The sequence below is a fragment of the Canis lupus genome, chromosome 10 (assembly GCF_048164855.1).
Source record: "Canis lupus baileyi chromosome 10, mCanLup2.hap1, whole genome shotgun sequence".
In the NCBI taxonomy this organism is placed as follows: domain Eukaryota; kingdom Metazoa; phylum Chordata; class Mammalia; order Carnivora; family Canidae; genus Canis; species Canis lupus.
The window spans coordinates 36,824,980-36,841,543 of NC_132847.1; the positions used below are offsets into that span (position 1 = coordinate 36,824,980).

At 38.2% G+C, this 16,564-nt stretch overlaps 1 protein-coding gene and 1 pseudogene across 8 annotated transcripts in view; both read right to left on the minus strand.

Annotated features, from left to right (window-relative positions):
- Positions 1–16,564, minus strand: part of TTC39B (tetratricopeptide repeat domain 39B) — a 130,354-nt gene that overhangs the window by 45,488 nt on the left and 68,302 nt on the right. For 6 of the 8 annotated variants that reach the window (XR_012037992.1, XM_072841410.1, XM_072841407.1 and 3 more), the window contains 4 exons: positions 9,708–9,803; positions 5,294–5,404; positions 2,379–2,510; positions 1,195–1,271 (listed from right to left, as the gene is read on the minus strand). Coding sequence is in view for 7 of the 8 variants with exons in the window: in XM_072841410.1 (XP_072697511.1) it covers positions 1,195–1,271; positions 2,379–2,510; positions 5,294–5,404; positions 9,708–9,803 (416 nt within the window). In the remaining variant the exon portion in view is untranslated. The remainder of the gene's footprint in view (positions 1–1,194; positions 1,272–2,378; positions 2,511–5,293; positions 5,405–9,707; positions 9,804–16,564) is intronic. The other 2 variants (XM_072841406.1, XM_072841408.1) reach the window with 1 other exon arrangement.
- Positions 11,855–13,575, minus strand: LOC140640920 (small nuclear ribonucleoprotein-associated protein B'-like; annotated as a pseudogene).

The following is a 16,564-nucleotide window of genomic DNA, read 5'->3' on the forward strand; positions in this document are numbered from 1 at the left end:
ACATGTATCCATCATTATGATATCATACAAAGTTTTTCACTATCCTAAACGTCCTCAGTGCTCCACCCTAATCTATCCCTATACCCCATCCCTGGGCAACCACTGATCTTGTCACTGTCTCCACAGTTTTGCCTTTTCCAGAATGTCATATGCTGGGAATCACACAGCATGATGCCTTTTCAGCTTGGTGTCTTTCACTCAGTAATATGCATTTAAGGTTGCTCTGTATCTTTTCATGGCTTGATAGTTCATTTAGCGCTAAATAATATTCCATTTGTCTGGATGTACCACAGTTTATTTATCCATTCACCTATTGAATGACATCTTGGTTGCTCACAAGTTTTGGCAATTATAAATAAAGCTTCTGTAAACATCCACATGCAGATTTTTGTGTGGACATAAGCTTTCAAACAGCTGTACAATATTGCATTCCCACCAGCCATGAATAAGAGTTCCTTCGGCTCTACATTTTTGTCAACATTTGGTGTTACTGGTGTTTCAGATTATGCACATTCTAATAGGTGTGTAGTCATATATTATTGTTTTCTTTTTTAATAATTAGTAATTAGTAACTTTATACCTTATTTCAGATTTTCTAAAGTGCCATTTCCAAAGACATTATAAAAAGGTAGGAACACGGGGCACTTGGGTGGCTCAGTTGATTAAATGTCTACCTTCCGCTCAGGTCATGATCCCAGGGTCCTGTGATGAGCCCCACATTGAGTTCACTGCTCAGCAGGGATTCTGCCTCTCCCTCTCCCTCTGCCCCATCTCAAGCACTCTCACCCCCTCTCTCACAAATAAATAAATAAAATATTTTTTTTAAAGTTAAGAATGCAGTACCATCTATTTTTAAGATGTCTAACACAGGAATAGTTCAGCATTTCCCTCATCCATACATGAATATTTTGTTCCCTTTTCTATAAGTCTATGAGAAAAAATGTGGGTGCAGTGGAAAGAGCTGTGACTTATAGAAAGGCAGATCAACTTTGAACTCTGCTCTGCTCTGCGGGTAATATTGGGCCATTAACCCAATTATTACCAATGGTTACTTCTTCAGGGTGAATATGATGAGAAAGAGAAAAAGATATTCCATTTACTTTATATTATGAATTTAAGTATTGAATCTTATGAGTATGACCATGTTTTAATGTTTCAAAGACAGAAAACATTTAATCCTTAAATGAGTCTTACCTTCAGTCAGCTGTTCCAATGATCCTCTAGAAAGAAGACTTGAGAAAGATTCTACAACTGTGCATTTTTTCCTGTATCTGTGGAGAGTAAGTAGAAAGGGAGTTGAGAAACAGAAAGAAAAATGACAATAAATCAGTCCAAGCTCATTTTCATTTGACATTCATTTTTGCCAGTCACACCAAAGAGTAACCAAAGAGAAATGCTAAACCCTAAAGTCGATAGTGCAGAGACCACCTTTTCAACACTGCACACCCAGCGCCCAGCACTGGACTGGCATCCTGTAGGCATTCAATCCATGCTTACGAGACACATGAATGGACAAACCCACACAAAACAATAAATACTAACCCTGCCAGCCAAGCACCTGTCCCGATCTGTATGGCTGAAATCAGTATTTCTGTGGTAAGAGGTACCAGCAGGTGAAGAATCACTTAGAGTGCAGTATTTGGAAACTCTCTTCATTTGCAGGTTTGCAATATAATTACATGAGGATATAGCTCCATGTTAAACTTCACCAATGCTAGTTAACAGCTTTTGCTGGGATCTTGCTATACACACAGAGCAAAGATTAAAATAAAACCGAAAATCTGTCTCATTTTCCAACCAGAAGTGTTCAAATATGTCCTTTTAGACAAATAAAGTTCTCCCTTCACCCACCCAAGGGAGACCCTTGAGAGATGTGTGCTCCTGATCCCACAGACATCTCCCTTAGTCCTTCCCTGTGGCCCAAGCTACCAAAGAAAGAAAGAAAGAAAGAGAGTAGAGGTATAGATGCCAAGTGTTTGGCCAAACAAGAATCTACCATAATTCCGCCCCCCCCTTTTTTTTAAGATTTTATTTATCCACGAGAGACACACAGAGAGAGGCAGAGACACAGGCAGATGGAGAAGCAGGCTCCATGCAGGGAACCCGACGTGGGACTTGATCCGGGGTCTCCAGGATCATGCTCTGGGCTGAAGGCAGTGCTAAACCGCTGAGCCACCCAGGCTGCCCTCTACCATAATTCCTAATAGGAAATTTTAACTCTATTACATAAAACTACTGAGGCCAGGAAGCTTTGAAGAACCAGTCCCTTATAATTGGGGCAAACTTCAAACAGAGCTCTCCATTAGGCAAACCACACTTAATCACACAGACATAAGGTTTGTAGTCATATCTCAAGTATTTAATTACTCAATTCATACTTTTGGCAGGTTTGTAATGCGTCCTTCATGGCAGAAATGCCATTTTGGATGTCCTGTTGCTCGAAGGTCATGACCGCCTGCAACACCACAATGGTACTGTAGCCCAAGGCATGATACATACTTTCCTTAGCCCTGGAGGCAAAACACAGGGAATTAATACCTTTCCATTCAACTTGAAAGCATTCAGCTCTTGTCTGATACTAATCAGGAGAAATCCTAGTAAATGTATACTGTGACTTTTATAGTGATAACTTTTATTCCTATATCATAATCACTGAAATAATATAGACTGTGAAAGACATGTCCTGAAAAACACAAATATCAAGCACTTTCCATATTAAGCCTACACGGGCAGCACAGAATGTTCCGTGTTGAGTCAGAAGACCACAATTGTTTTAAAAAAAAAAAAAGAAAAGAAGATCACAATTGTTTTTCCCCGTTTCAGCACACGGGGGCAGCCTGTGGATTCTTTTCCTTAAAAACGTTTCAAAGCAAACCAATTTTTCCCAGTTGAACACCAGGCAATATATCTACTATCTTTAACTCTGATATAAGTACTAAAAGAAATGCCATTGGAAATGCATTTGGTGACAGAGAAATTCTGATATGTTTTCAAATAAAGACTCTTTCTTTAAAACCAGCTCCTCTCCACTCTCAGTCAGAAGTCAAAGAAAAGCAAGATTTTTGCAATAAATTAGGTCAGCCACAATGGGCCTAGCCAAAAGTATATTTTAGACCTCATATCTAATATAATCCCATTATCTACAATTCCTGACTAAAGTTCTTAATAATTTCAATTACTAAATTATCAGTGAGAATTGCTTGGATTCTTAAGGGCATTAATTAGTCTTAATGTATGGCACATGCCAGGATTTCAGGCTGTGAAAACCTCACTCTTTCCCAAAACTTCTCATTATGTCAATTTTTTATTTATAAGAGTTAAAATATTAATGCACAATTTCGTTTTTGATTCAAATATAATGAACAACAGCCCACAGGTATGCAAAACAAATACAAGCCACATTATTCTTTTCCCCCACGGAAACAATCTAAACATCCTTTGGTAATTTGCAGTTTGTCCTGACTAGTGAGGTCACTGGCTGTTGAAAATACCACAAGGAGTTAAGAGCAGCCCAAAGTTAATCATTTATTGTGGTTAAACCTCCATTTTAAACAGAAAGCTCCAAGAGGGAAAAAACAAAAAGCTACTCAAGTGGGAAAAACATATGTTTAACAGTGAAACTTGCATAAAGAGCAGGGAATATAAAACGTGACCAAATAAAATACTCAATCACTTCTTTTCATTCCACATTATGACTAGCTGGGTATCTGAGACAGAGAAAAAAGGAGTCCTGTGTGAATAAAAAAAAAAAAAACAGAGACAGCCAGGCAGGCTGAGAGAGGAGAGACAGAAAGAAAAAGGTTGGCAGGCAAAAAGAGGAAGACCAAGAAGGAGAGACAGACAATGGAGAGAGAAAGAGGTCTGAGGGACTGGGAAGGACAGAGGGAAATGAGGCAGGAGATAGGGCAGACACACTGGACAATGTCCTTAGGCTGTGGGTTTTACCATCTATTTTATCATCTGTTCCTAACCTCTGAAATACTAATTGATCACAGCTCTTCTACATCTTAATAGAATTACCACAGCAGCTTCTCAGGAGGTAATTTAATCTTTTAATTTTAGTTTGTAGTTGACGTACAATGTTGTATTAGTTTCAGGTGTACAACATAGTGACCCAGCAATTCTACACATCATTCAATGCTCACCACTATAAACGAAAGTCTACGATCAGAGTGACATTACCCTACTGACCAAAGAAATGAGATTCCCACTATTGTGCCCAAGTAACCTTCTTTTTTCAAGATTTTTATTTATTTATTTGAGAGGGAGAGAGAGAGAGAGAACACAAGTGAGGGGATGGACAGGTGAAGAGGAAGAAAGCTGATTTCCCACTGAGCAGGGAGCCTGATGCCAGGCTTGATCCCAGGACCCTGAGACCATGACCTTAGCCAAAGACAGATGCTTAACTGACTGAGCCACCCAGACACCCCCTCAAGTAACCTTCTAAAAAATCATTATATAAGGTCTAAGCTTCATCCAAGTAAGTGACTGTGTTTGACGGCACAATGTAAGATTATTCCTGTCAAGTTCCAGTCACACTGTAGGGGGTTCTGGTAAAGAAGACACCTAGTATAAGGGCTGAGCCCAAGTTTTGCTGCCACATTTGAAAAAGGAACAGGTATTATTAAGTGAAATTATATTGCTTAACTTATTTATCACAAAAATAGGGAGTCCAATAACATTTTTTATTATCTTAAATTTCTTTTTAACATTTGAGGCTAACATAGTCTAATTCTTCCCATCCCATTTCAATGAAAACTTTTTTCAATGATATTTAAGCTTTAGAGGAATATTTATAAAAATATTTCACTGGGGATCCCTGGGTGGCTCAGCGGTTTAGCGCCTGCCTTTGGCCCAGGGCGCGATCCTGGAGTCCCAGGATCGAGTCCCACATCAGGCTCCCGGAATGGAGCCTGCTTCTCCCTCCTCCTGTGTCTCTGCCTCTCTCTCTCTCTCTCTCTCTCTATGTCTATCATAAATAAATAAATCTTTAAAAAAAAAATATTTCACTGAAGAAAGCAAAATGAAGCTCTACAAAACTACCTGACAATATTTGAACACACATAGAAATTAAAATATGACAAAGAATCAGAAACTTTCTACTGATTAAATTTGAAAAGACAGATTTCTTAGCTGGATATTAAAACTGACCAGCAGTAGGGGGTCTCAAATTAGCTTAGTAATATTCAGATGGAAATGCAGATAAATTAATTGACAAGTATGACATCAAAGAAAGAATCCCCAGGAACATCTGAAAAAAAATATTTTACCCAAAAGAAATAAAGTTAATTACCATGGTCGAAGCAATTCTAAGGCATCTGTAAATTTGTTACTTAGAAATAAGTTCAATGCCACTGCACATTCTTCTAGGCCACACTTGAGATCCACCTTGTTTGATGTTGACCTAAAGACCAAGAAAAATACACAGAATTTCTATAGTTTTTACTATTATCACGTTGTTGCATAGGTGTGTTGCATGCACACTTGGGGACAGAAAGGCTGGAATTCTAACTCTACCACTTAGAACCTATAGCTTTAACCTTCTGAAGCCTGGCTTGCTCATATGTAAAATGGGACCATCACCACCACCTACTTCATGAAGCTGTTGTGAGGATGGAATAAACTGACGAATAAGGCTCATAGCAGTCACAAAGCCCACAAGCGTGGAAACCACCTTTACTCATAGAGGAGAAGTGTTTCAGTTTTATTACGTAGGGAGGGAAAATGTGCTTTAGTGGAAAATTATGCATTACTGTCTTACCTGTAGAAGAGACCCCTTCGGATTGCTTTTTAATTCTATGGGACCTGCCTTGCAACTCTGTAAATTGTACTTTCTTTTTTAATTGGAGCATAGTAGACACACAATTAGTTTCAGGTATACAACATGGTGGGTGATTCAACTTATCTAGTTTGGCTATACTCACCACAAATGTGGCTACCATCGCCATACAACACTATTATAACATCAGGAACTATATTCCCTATGCTGTGCCTTTTATTCCCATGACTTATTTATTGTGTAAGTGGAAGCCTGAATCTCCCTTCTTCATCCATTTTGCCCATCTACCCACCCCCTGCCCTCTAGCAACCATCAGTTTGTTTTCTATATTTAAAGGTCTGATTCTGCGTTTTGTTTATTCATTTGTTTTGTGTTTTAGATTCCACACATAAGTGAAATCACATGGTATTTGTCTCTCTTAGTCTGACTTATTTCACCTAACATAATACCCTTTAGATCCGTCTTTGCTGTTTGTTGCAAATGGCAAAATCTCATCCTTTTTTCATGGCTGAGTGATATTCCATTGTACATATACACCACATCTTCTTTATCCAGTTATCTGTGGATGGACACTTGGGTGTTGATATCTTCCATATCTTGGCTATCTTAAACAATGTGCAATAAACATGGGGTGCATACATCTTTTTGAATTAGTGTTTTCATTTTCTTTGTGTAATTACCTAGTAGTGAAAATGGATCATAGGGCCTTCCTATGTCTACTTTTTCAGGAACTTCCACTGTTTTCCACAGGAGCTGTGCCAGTTTACATTTCCAACAATAAAGCACCAGGGTTCCATTTTCTCCACATCCTCACCAACATTTGTTATGTCTTGTCTTTTTTTTTTTTTTAATTTTAGGCATTCTGACAGGTATAATTGATATCTCTGTGGTTTTGATTTGCATTTCTCTGATGATTAGTGATGTTGAGCATCTTTTCATGTATCTGTTGGCCATCTGTAAGTCTTTTTGGAAAAATGTCTATGCAGATCCTCCAACCATTTTTTAATCAGTTTGTCTTTTTAGTGTTAAATTGCAACTTTGTAAATTGTAACTGATAGCAATGCAAAATAATTGTTGTCTATAGACATGTAAATTTTATCTAGACTAGCAGAGGTTCAATTACCTCTTTTCCTTCACTATACAAGAAGCTAGTTTTGCTGACTTTGGACATTAATTTCAACATGCTTTTACTCCATATAAATTTGTGCTGTTTCAATTTCTCCTTTGAGTTTATTATAACATCTGCTTAGTTCATGAGTTAAGTAAAATCTTGAACATGTGTTTCATTTTTACATCTGTATAATCATTATGATTTTACCCTTAATTAAAAATTATGTTATTTATGATTGATGGAAATTTTGCTCTTTAAAATTAGGGCCCGGGCAGCCCCAGTGGCGCAGCGGTTTAGCGCCGCCTGCAGCCCGGGGTGTGATCCTGGAGACCCGGGTTCGAGTCCCACGTTGGGCTCCTTGCATGGAGCCTGCTTCTCCCTCTGCCTGTGTCTCTGCCTCTCTCTCTCTCTCTGAATGAATAAATCTATTTTTAAAAAAATAAATAAATAAAATAAAATAAAATTAGGGCCCTCAGGATGCCTTGGTGACTCAGTCGGCAAAAGTCTTGAGTCTTGATTTCAGCTCGGGTCATGATTTCAGAGTTGTGAGATGGAATCCTGTGTCAGGCTCATGTCCAGTGTGGAGCCTACTTAAGATTCTCTCTCCCGGGGGCACCTGGATGGCTCAGTGATTGAGGGTCTGCCTACAGCACAGGGCGTGATCCTGGGGTCCTGCGATCAAGTCCCACATCAGGCTCCTTGTAGGGAGCTTGCTTCTCCCTCTGCCTATGTCTCTGCCTCTCTCCATGTGTCTCTTGAATAAATAAATAAAATCTTAAAAAAAAAAAAAAGATTCTCTCTCCTTCTGCCTCTGCCCCCTCCCAAAAATAAACAAATAAATAATTTAAAAAAATAAAATTAGAGCCTTCTCCAAAATGTTTTGGATAATTTTTTTTTTTTTTAAGTAGGCTCCACACCTAGCATGAAGCCCAACACAGGGCTTGAACTCAGGACCCTGAGATCAAGACCTGAGCTGAGATCAAATGTTCTATCCTTAATGGACTAAGCCCCCCAGGCATTCCTATATAACAACTTTTAATAGGAAAATATTTCAGTAAGTAAATGAGCAGTATAATGATTTTTAAAAACTTAACATCAAATTTCCATGCCACCAGCCTCTTCAAATTCATTCCTTCAAAAATAAAAACAAAACCCCACTTCAGTTACTCCTCTACCAGAAATGGGTTCTGATGATTTTGCCCAACTGCAGGCTAATATAAGTGCTTTGAACACATTTAAGGTAGGCAAAGCTAAGCTCTGATGTTTGATAGGTTAGATGTATTAAATGCATTTTCAACTTATGATGGGCTCATTTAGGATGTAAGCCCACTGTAAACCAAGGAAGATCTATAAATGTTGATGCAGTAGTTACCTAGGAAACTATCAGATGAGTTAGAGGTCAGTCAACCCTGAGAGAGAGACTCATATTTCTAAAGAAAGCTCAGATTTCCATGAGCAGAGACATATGGTGTGTCATCGTAATGTGAAAAATAAATGCCTTAAAAACCTTAGGAGTTATTTTCAACTTCATCTTCATTCAATCCTCAAATAATTGCACCCCTTCCTTGTACTGTGAGAGCTGAGTCCTAAGACTTATTGCCAAGCCCATGAGTGTTATGAACACACTCACAAGTAGCTAAAATTTCAAATGCAAAATCTAAATGCTAAAGATCCGTATAACATAAAGTTTAATAAACTTATAAGGATAGATAAAAAGCCCTTTCTCATGGTACTAAAACATAGCTTTTACAGAGTTGCCTTTAATAACTATAAAGGAACAACCTACATGTTCAAAAATAAATAACTCATAATATTAATTCTAGAATGGGCAGGAAAAGAACATTACTTAGCAACTGTGATATTATAAAAAAATATTAATGGAAAGGAAAAATACCATGATATATTGACTTTTAAAAAGCAGGTACAAAAAAAGGATGGAGGAGCAGGGCAAAAAATAATAAAATTTTTAAAAAGCAGGTTACTAAATTGTATATTTAACATAATCCCATTTAAAAAAAATTGGTTCTATATAGAGAGAGAGAAAAAGAAAGGATACACACCCCAAAAAAAAAAAAAAAAAAGGTGACAGTGATGGTAACATACATTTTTATCTCTCTTCTGTGCTTTTCTATTATTTCCTAAATTTTCTACCATCAATGTTTCGTAAAATGCTCTTTAAGCCAAAATTACAAGAAGAATGTAGGTAGAAAAATAATCTTACTACAACATTCAGTGAAAAACCCTATGGCTACATCCATATCAGGTAGAAGCACATGCCCAGGAAAAAGACTAGAATGAATATAGTTTAAGAAGTCATATTTAGGGGTATTTGGGTGGCTCATCAGTTATGCATCTGTCTTCAGCTCGGGTTATGATCTTGGGGTCCCCAAAAGTTTGCTTCTCCCTCTGCCTCTGCCCCCTGCTCCTGCTCTCTCAAATAAATAAATAAAATCTTTAAAAAAAAAAAAAAGTGGTCATATGTATGGTGGATGTTCCTCCTTTCTTCCACTGTCACTAATGCTTGGCAATGTGGTTATATTATCTTATAAACAAAATTAATGATTTAAAAAATTTTAAGATAAAAGACTCAAAAAGAGAGTTGTACCCCACATGTTGAATTTAGTTTTGTTTCTTTTTATGTAATTGCACCACCCATTCACAGAGACCCTTAGGAGCTCTTTGTCTCCTTCCCTAATTTGTAAAATGCACACTACACCTCCCTATTTCAGTAGTCAGTAACATCAATATTACAATTCACCAAAGGGCTGGAGTGGCTCTCCCCTGATGTCCCTAAAACATCTGCACCTTCTTCCTGACCTGCTCACATTAGACGATCCGAGCCGTCCAGAGGCCAGTTTGGTATCAAATGATGCAAAGGGACGGCTGCTTGTTGCCATATCTGTGCGAGAAAACCTATTAATTAATTAAAAAAAAAAAAAACAGAATGAGATTTTTATTTCTTTGTCTTACAGGAAAAGTCCACATAAATTCAAGTATACAACATAAATCCTTCAATTATTTAGTACATCTCACCTCTATGTCTAATCAATTTTAAAAATCAAGTAACAAAAATCTATCTCCTTGTACATGGTGAACATTTCTGAAATACAGACCAATAAAATAAACTTATTTTTTTATTCTAGTATACAAAAAGAAATTAACTGAAATCACCTCAAAGTTCTCCACACAAAGACAACATTGTATCCTGTATATAAATATCCTTCCAGTTCTTTTCCCAAGTAAATTTATACATATATTTCTATATTTTGTTAACATGAAATAATATGAAGAAAAAAGTTTTCCCTGACCCTTTTAGAGTCCCTGGCTGGGTCTGAAAATAAAATGCACAAAGATTAACAGGAATAAAGCATCTGAATTTTATTGAATTCATCCTGTCCACAGGAGCCTTCACAAGAGAATGAAGACTCCCCAAGAATCAGGAAGCTTTTATATTTGTGAAGAATTGGCAAGACAAAGGGGTTGGGGCTCCAGGTAGTTAGCGATGAAGAAGTAACTAGGAAATTAAGGGTTAGCTTAAAAAGGTTTGCAAATTCTCTAAATTGGTACAAATGCCTTTCTCCAGTAAAAGGATAATTTATTTCCTGCCTTTAAGGTAAAAAAGCGAAAGCTTTTCCAGTGTTTACTGCTTCTTGATTGCCTTCAGCTCAAAATGATTTTTAGGTCAAATCACGGGGTGACATATTCTATTTTCCTTCATTATATGTTTAATTTTTCCTGAATCTTTTCTTCTTGACAAATAGAGTTTTTAATCATAGTTAGTATAACATAATTTGTTACCCGCCCCTTATTTTGGGACTTGTAAAATGCTCCCTATGTTTTGCAATTACAAACAATATTGTTACAAGTTCTTTACTCACTTGCCTGATTATTTCCTGAGGATAAATTCTTGAGATAAAGCGCATATATTTTGCAAGGTATATTCTTTTTAATACATTTGATACATAATATCGTGGGAAGCATACACCACAGAGTGCTAAAGTAACAGAGGAGGTGGAGACTGATCCGGTTTGCAGACTCAGGCCTTTTTACTGACCGAGAGCTCCCTCCACTACATAAGGAGGCAGGTCCATGCAAGAGAAGAAAACTCACAAGGTAAGAATAAGCCCCGCCTTGTATTGTGATAGAATCACCAACCTCTTGCGTCCCTTCACCTTAACTGTACACAAGTCATGTAAAGAAAAGGGTTATTGATTTTCCCTTTAGTGATGCTTTTTTTTAAATTCGAAGATATGCAATGCCCTCAATTAAGTGAAGTTTGATTATATACATACCTCTCAGATTTCCCAATACCCTATAATATTTCAGATTCAACATTCATCTTGTCTTGAATATATCAAGTTCCCTAACTTTTATGCATCAGGTTAGGAGGAAATCAAGGTTCTCTCACAAAGGTGGTAGGGTGTGGGGTGGTGAGAGAGAAGAAAACTCCATACATAGTACGAAATGTAGTTTATGGCAGGTTGTTTTCTGTCACAAGACCATTTTTACCAGGAGAATAGAGGAAACACCCAGCACTTACACAAACCAGGCTCTAGAGCAGCGATGGTAACCTCTGCTCAGGAGCAAAGAAGAAAAATATCTACTCACAAGGCCATCTACCCATTTGGACCATTCTGACCCACATGTTCTATTACAGATTCAGTTATAAGTGCTAGAAAAACATGGTCTCTGAAATTACTGTAAAAATGACTCGTTTCTCATTTGCCTTCAGCTTTAGTTACAAAATTATCCCGATATTGAAATTTTTATGTAATCAAAACCAATCACTTTCCTTTAGCATTTCTGATTATGAGGTCATACTTGGAAAAATTTTTGCTCTACCAAGATTGTATAATACAAGTTTACCAATGCTGTTACTTTTTGACATTCAATTTGTTAATCTAGTTATAATTTGAATATATGATACAAGAGAGTGCTGCATATTTTTTCTTCCTCTTTTACTATTTTTCCCCAATATTTTTTTAAATTCTTAAGCGTTTATTATAAACTAGTTTCACAGCCTACAAGGAAGTAAAAGTAAAATGCACAGCCTGACGGGAAACAGGCAGGGAGATGAGGAGGGCCAAGATGAGTCTAGGGCCTTGGTGGGCCCATTGGGGGGGGGGGGGACGACATACTGCATCCCCAGGAGGGGCATGCCCATCAGAGTTCCTCATCCAGGAGGGATCCCCATCGGGGGTCCCCATGGGAAGCCTCATGCCAGGTGGTGGGCCCATCGTGCCTGGAGGGGGTGTCCCTTGGCCAGTAGGTGGGGAGGACCCCCACGGCCGAACAGGTACTGGGCCGGAGCCCCAGCAATGCTGGCAGTGGCAGCAGCTACAGCGACAGCCACAGTGCCTCCTCCCTGTGGGGTCATCACCTGCTGGAATGGCCCACCAACTCCTCAGACAGGCCCTGCAAGCCCGGCAGGAGTCTAGGGCATTGGAACACCAGCTGGAATTCCTCTACCAGCAGCCCTGCCAATCCCTGGGCTCCCGGCAGCTCCAGCAAGTGGCACTCAGGCAATGCCAGTATCTTTGGGAGGAGGTCCATCTACTGTCACTGAGACCAGGTTCTCCCCACAAAGCAGCACCAGACCGAGGACTCACTTCTCTTTTCTTTCTGCTTGTTTTGAGTTCTTTGGCTTGATCTTCCTGAACCTATCACAGTCACAGAGGACCAAATTTATATCATTGTCAAAAGCCTTGAAGGTGCCAATGAAGATCCGGCCGTCTTGTAGGATGCACCTCCATCCTGTAGTCGATGTGCTGCAGCATCTTGCTGTTATTGCCCGTAGTCATGGTGGTGGTTCTGATGGCTCCGATTCCTGCCAGATTGCCCTCGTTAGAGGCCTAGACACCTGCCACTAGTCTGCTTCCTGCGGCCCTCCTCAAGATAACTTTTAAAAGATCACATATTTTCCCCAGTGATTTGACACACAAGAGATATAAAATGCTAAAATTCGGGACACCTAGGTGGCTCAGTGGTTGAGTGTCTGCCTTTGGCTCTTGTCGTGATCTTGAGGTCCCGGGATCGAGTCCTGCATCGGGCTTCCTGCAGGGAGCCTACTTCTCCCTCTGCCTATGTCCCTACCTCTCTCTGTGTGTCTCTTGTGAATAAATAAATAAAATCTTAAAAAGAAAATAAAAAGGAATTTCTAAAACAATAAAATAAAATTTTTTAAATAAATAAAATGCTAAAAATTTATTAAATTCTGCTAAAACAAAGTCTGCTATGCCAGGTAAATGTTGCATGTTTCAAAGCTACAATTATAGTACCTTTACCAGCCTTGAATTTAGCAGAATTTCAGAATTGTTAATAAAATGATGTTAGATTTTATTCACATTTTCAGAAACATAAAAGTTTAGATTAGATCCTTCTAGCCCTTTATGCTTTTATGTACATGTCCATAAAGTCCCAGAAATTCTATAGTATTTTTTTTAATGTTTTATTTATTTATTCATTAGGGACAAAGAGAGAGAGAGGCAGAGACACAGGCAGAGGGAGAAGCAGGGTCCATGCAGGGAGCCTGACGTGGGACTCAATCCTGGGACTTGATCCTGGGACTCCAGGATCACGCCCTGGGCTGAAGGCAGCACTAAACCACTGAGCCAATTCTATAGTATTTTAAAATGTATATTAATATCATAGTAAGTACATCAGTCTATGAACTGATTTTTTTATTCAACAGTATTTTTTGATATAGATGTAATTCACTCAGACTACATAATATTTCATCAAGAATCTATTTTCTTCTTTTTTTATGATACATGTTTCAAATACAAAGTGAAAATGACAGGTATATATCTGGAATCCATTTTTGTATACAGTGAGAGCTAAATGTAATTGTTTCCCAGATGAATATGCAATTATCCCAACACCAGTGAATAATTCATCCTTCAGCTACTCCACAGATTGGAAGTAACACAAAGAGAAGAGCCCATGTCCTTTCAATGCCATCTTGGAGCATTAATGGGCCCACCAAGGAATATTTCATTCCGTAGGAATATACCTTTCTTTTTTTTTTTTTAATTTTTATTTATTTATTTATGATAGTCCCACAGTGAGAGAGAGAGAGGCAGAGACATAGGCAGAGGGAGAAGCAGGCTCCATGCACCGGGAGCCCGATGTGGGATTCGATCCCGGGTCTCCAGGATCGCGCCCCAGGGCAAAGGCAGGCGCCAAACCGCTGCGCCACCCAGGGATCCCGGAATATACCTTTCTTCGATTTACTATCTACTACTGATTAAGGTTCACATTATGTAAAATAATATGTAACTTGTAGATTTCTTTTCGTCTGGTAATTATACAAATACTGCCTTATAGGAGATTAACAAGTTTTGCATATAAAAATCTTACTCCAACATTCTTCAGTTGCCCAAATGCTCCTAGAACCAGTCTTACCATCTTGCTAATTTCCTCATCGATAAATAAATCTCTGATGTTAAAAAGAAAACCACAAGCCTAAATGATGTCACTAAGGCTGAGTCCCAACCTGGGGCTTAATAACCAATCTAATTCTAGTTTCAACCTTCCCCCAAGGAAGATGAGGTCATCTGCATGATAAGACCTGCTGCTCTTCCTCCTAAGGGAAAGCTACCTCGCCTGAAAGGATCCTTTTCTTCTGCTAACAACTTCCTTGCCCCACCTTTCTTCTTATAAAAAGCTTCCATTTAGTACAACCCCTCAGAGCTCCCTCTACTTGCTAGGTGGCATGCTGCCTAATTCATGAATTGTTTAATAAAGCCAATTAGATCTTCAAATTTACAAGGCTGAAATTTGTTTTTTAACACTCTACTTACAATACTACATTTTCACGTTTATACACATTTATTCAGGTTTTATCTTATTTCCTTCAATAAACGTTCCTAATATATGGAACACTGCACTGAGGTTCAGATATCCTCCATGCTAAAAATGCTCCTCAGATTGCTTCACTTTTAGAATCTGTACCACCAAAGTAAGCACAATTATTAAAAATTTAACTGAATAGAATGACTTGATTGTTCTACTTCTGAGCTTATATAACCTAGATGTTAAATTCAGAAGTAAGAAGAAATGTATTTTCAGCTAGTGAAAAATACTGTTATTGAGTTGATGGAGGCTAAGAAAAACATACATCATATTTCAATTACAGGTATCAGTATGTTGAAAAATTGGTTCTTCTTTTGCCCCGATTTAATGATTTATTTTAAACATTTAAACAGTTTTATTGATAAATAATTTTATTTTAAGCTATATAATTCACTCATTTAAAGTATACAATCAAGGGCTGATTAGTATATTCTTAGAGGTACACAACTATCATCACAATCTAAGATTTTATTTATGTATTTATTTATTTATTTACATATTTGAGAGAAAGAGCTGAGGGGAAGGGCAGAGGGGGAAGAAGAGAGAATCTTAAGCAGACTCCATGCTGAGCGTGGAACCCCTACACAAGGTTCAATCTAACAACCTTGAGATCATGACCTGAGCATAAGTCGAAAGTCAGTTACCTAACCAACTGAGCCATCTAGGTGCCCCTATCACCACTATCTAATTTTACAACATTTTGTCACCTAAAAGAAACCCTATATCTGGGATGCCTGAGTGGCTCAGTGGTTGAGCATCTGCCTTTGGTTCAGGGTGTGATCCCAGGATCACAGATCGACTTCCACATCCAGCGCCCCACAGGGAGCCTGCTTCTCCCTCCGCCTAGCCTATGCCTAGCCTACGTCTCTGTGTCTCTCATGAATAGATAAATAAAATCTTTTAAAAAAGAGAGAGAGAGAGAGAAAGAAAGAAAAGAAAGGAAAGAAAGGAAAGAAAGGAAGAAAGAAAGAAAGAAAGAAAGAAAGAAAGAAAGAAAGAAAGAAAGAAAGAAAGAAAGAAAGAAATCCTGTATCCATCCATTAGCATTCACTCCATATTTCCCTGTCACCTCTAGTCCCACTAATCTGCTTTCAGTATCTACAGATTTTTCCTAGTCTGGACATTTCATATTAGTGTAATTATACAATACTTGATCTTTCATGACTTGCTTTTTCACTTAGCATGTCTTCAAAAAACAAGTTGATGATGATGTATCAGTATTCTACTTTCATTGCTAAATAATATTCCATTGTATGGATAAAACACATTTTGTTTACCATTTTGTTAGTTGATGAGTACATGTTATTTCCACTTTTTGAGTACTTTTTAAAAGATTCATTTACTTTAGAGAGAGTGAGAAAGAGAAAGAGAGATGGGGGGAGGGGCAAAAGGAGAGGGAGAGAATGAGACTCTCAAGCAGACTCCCTAACTGAGCACAGAGACAGAAGAGGGGCTTGATCCCACAACCCTGAGATCATAACCTGAGTCAAAATCAAGAGTCAGATGCCAACCTTCTAAGCCACCCAGGTGCCCCCACTTTTTGGGTATTTTGAATAATGTTGCTATTAACCTTCATGTACAAGTTCTTATGTAGACATATATTTCATTTCTCTTGGGTATATACCTAGGAAGGTAATTGCTGAGTCATATGGTAAGTTTATATTTGACATTTCAAAAAGCTGACAATTTTTCCAAGTGGCTATGTGATTTTACATTCTTATCAGCAATGTAGGAGGGTTCCAATTTCTCAACATCTTGACCAGCACTTCTTCTTAGTGGGTGTGATGGTATCACACTGTGGTTCGGACTTCCATTTGCCT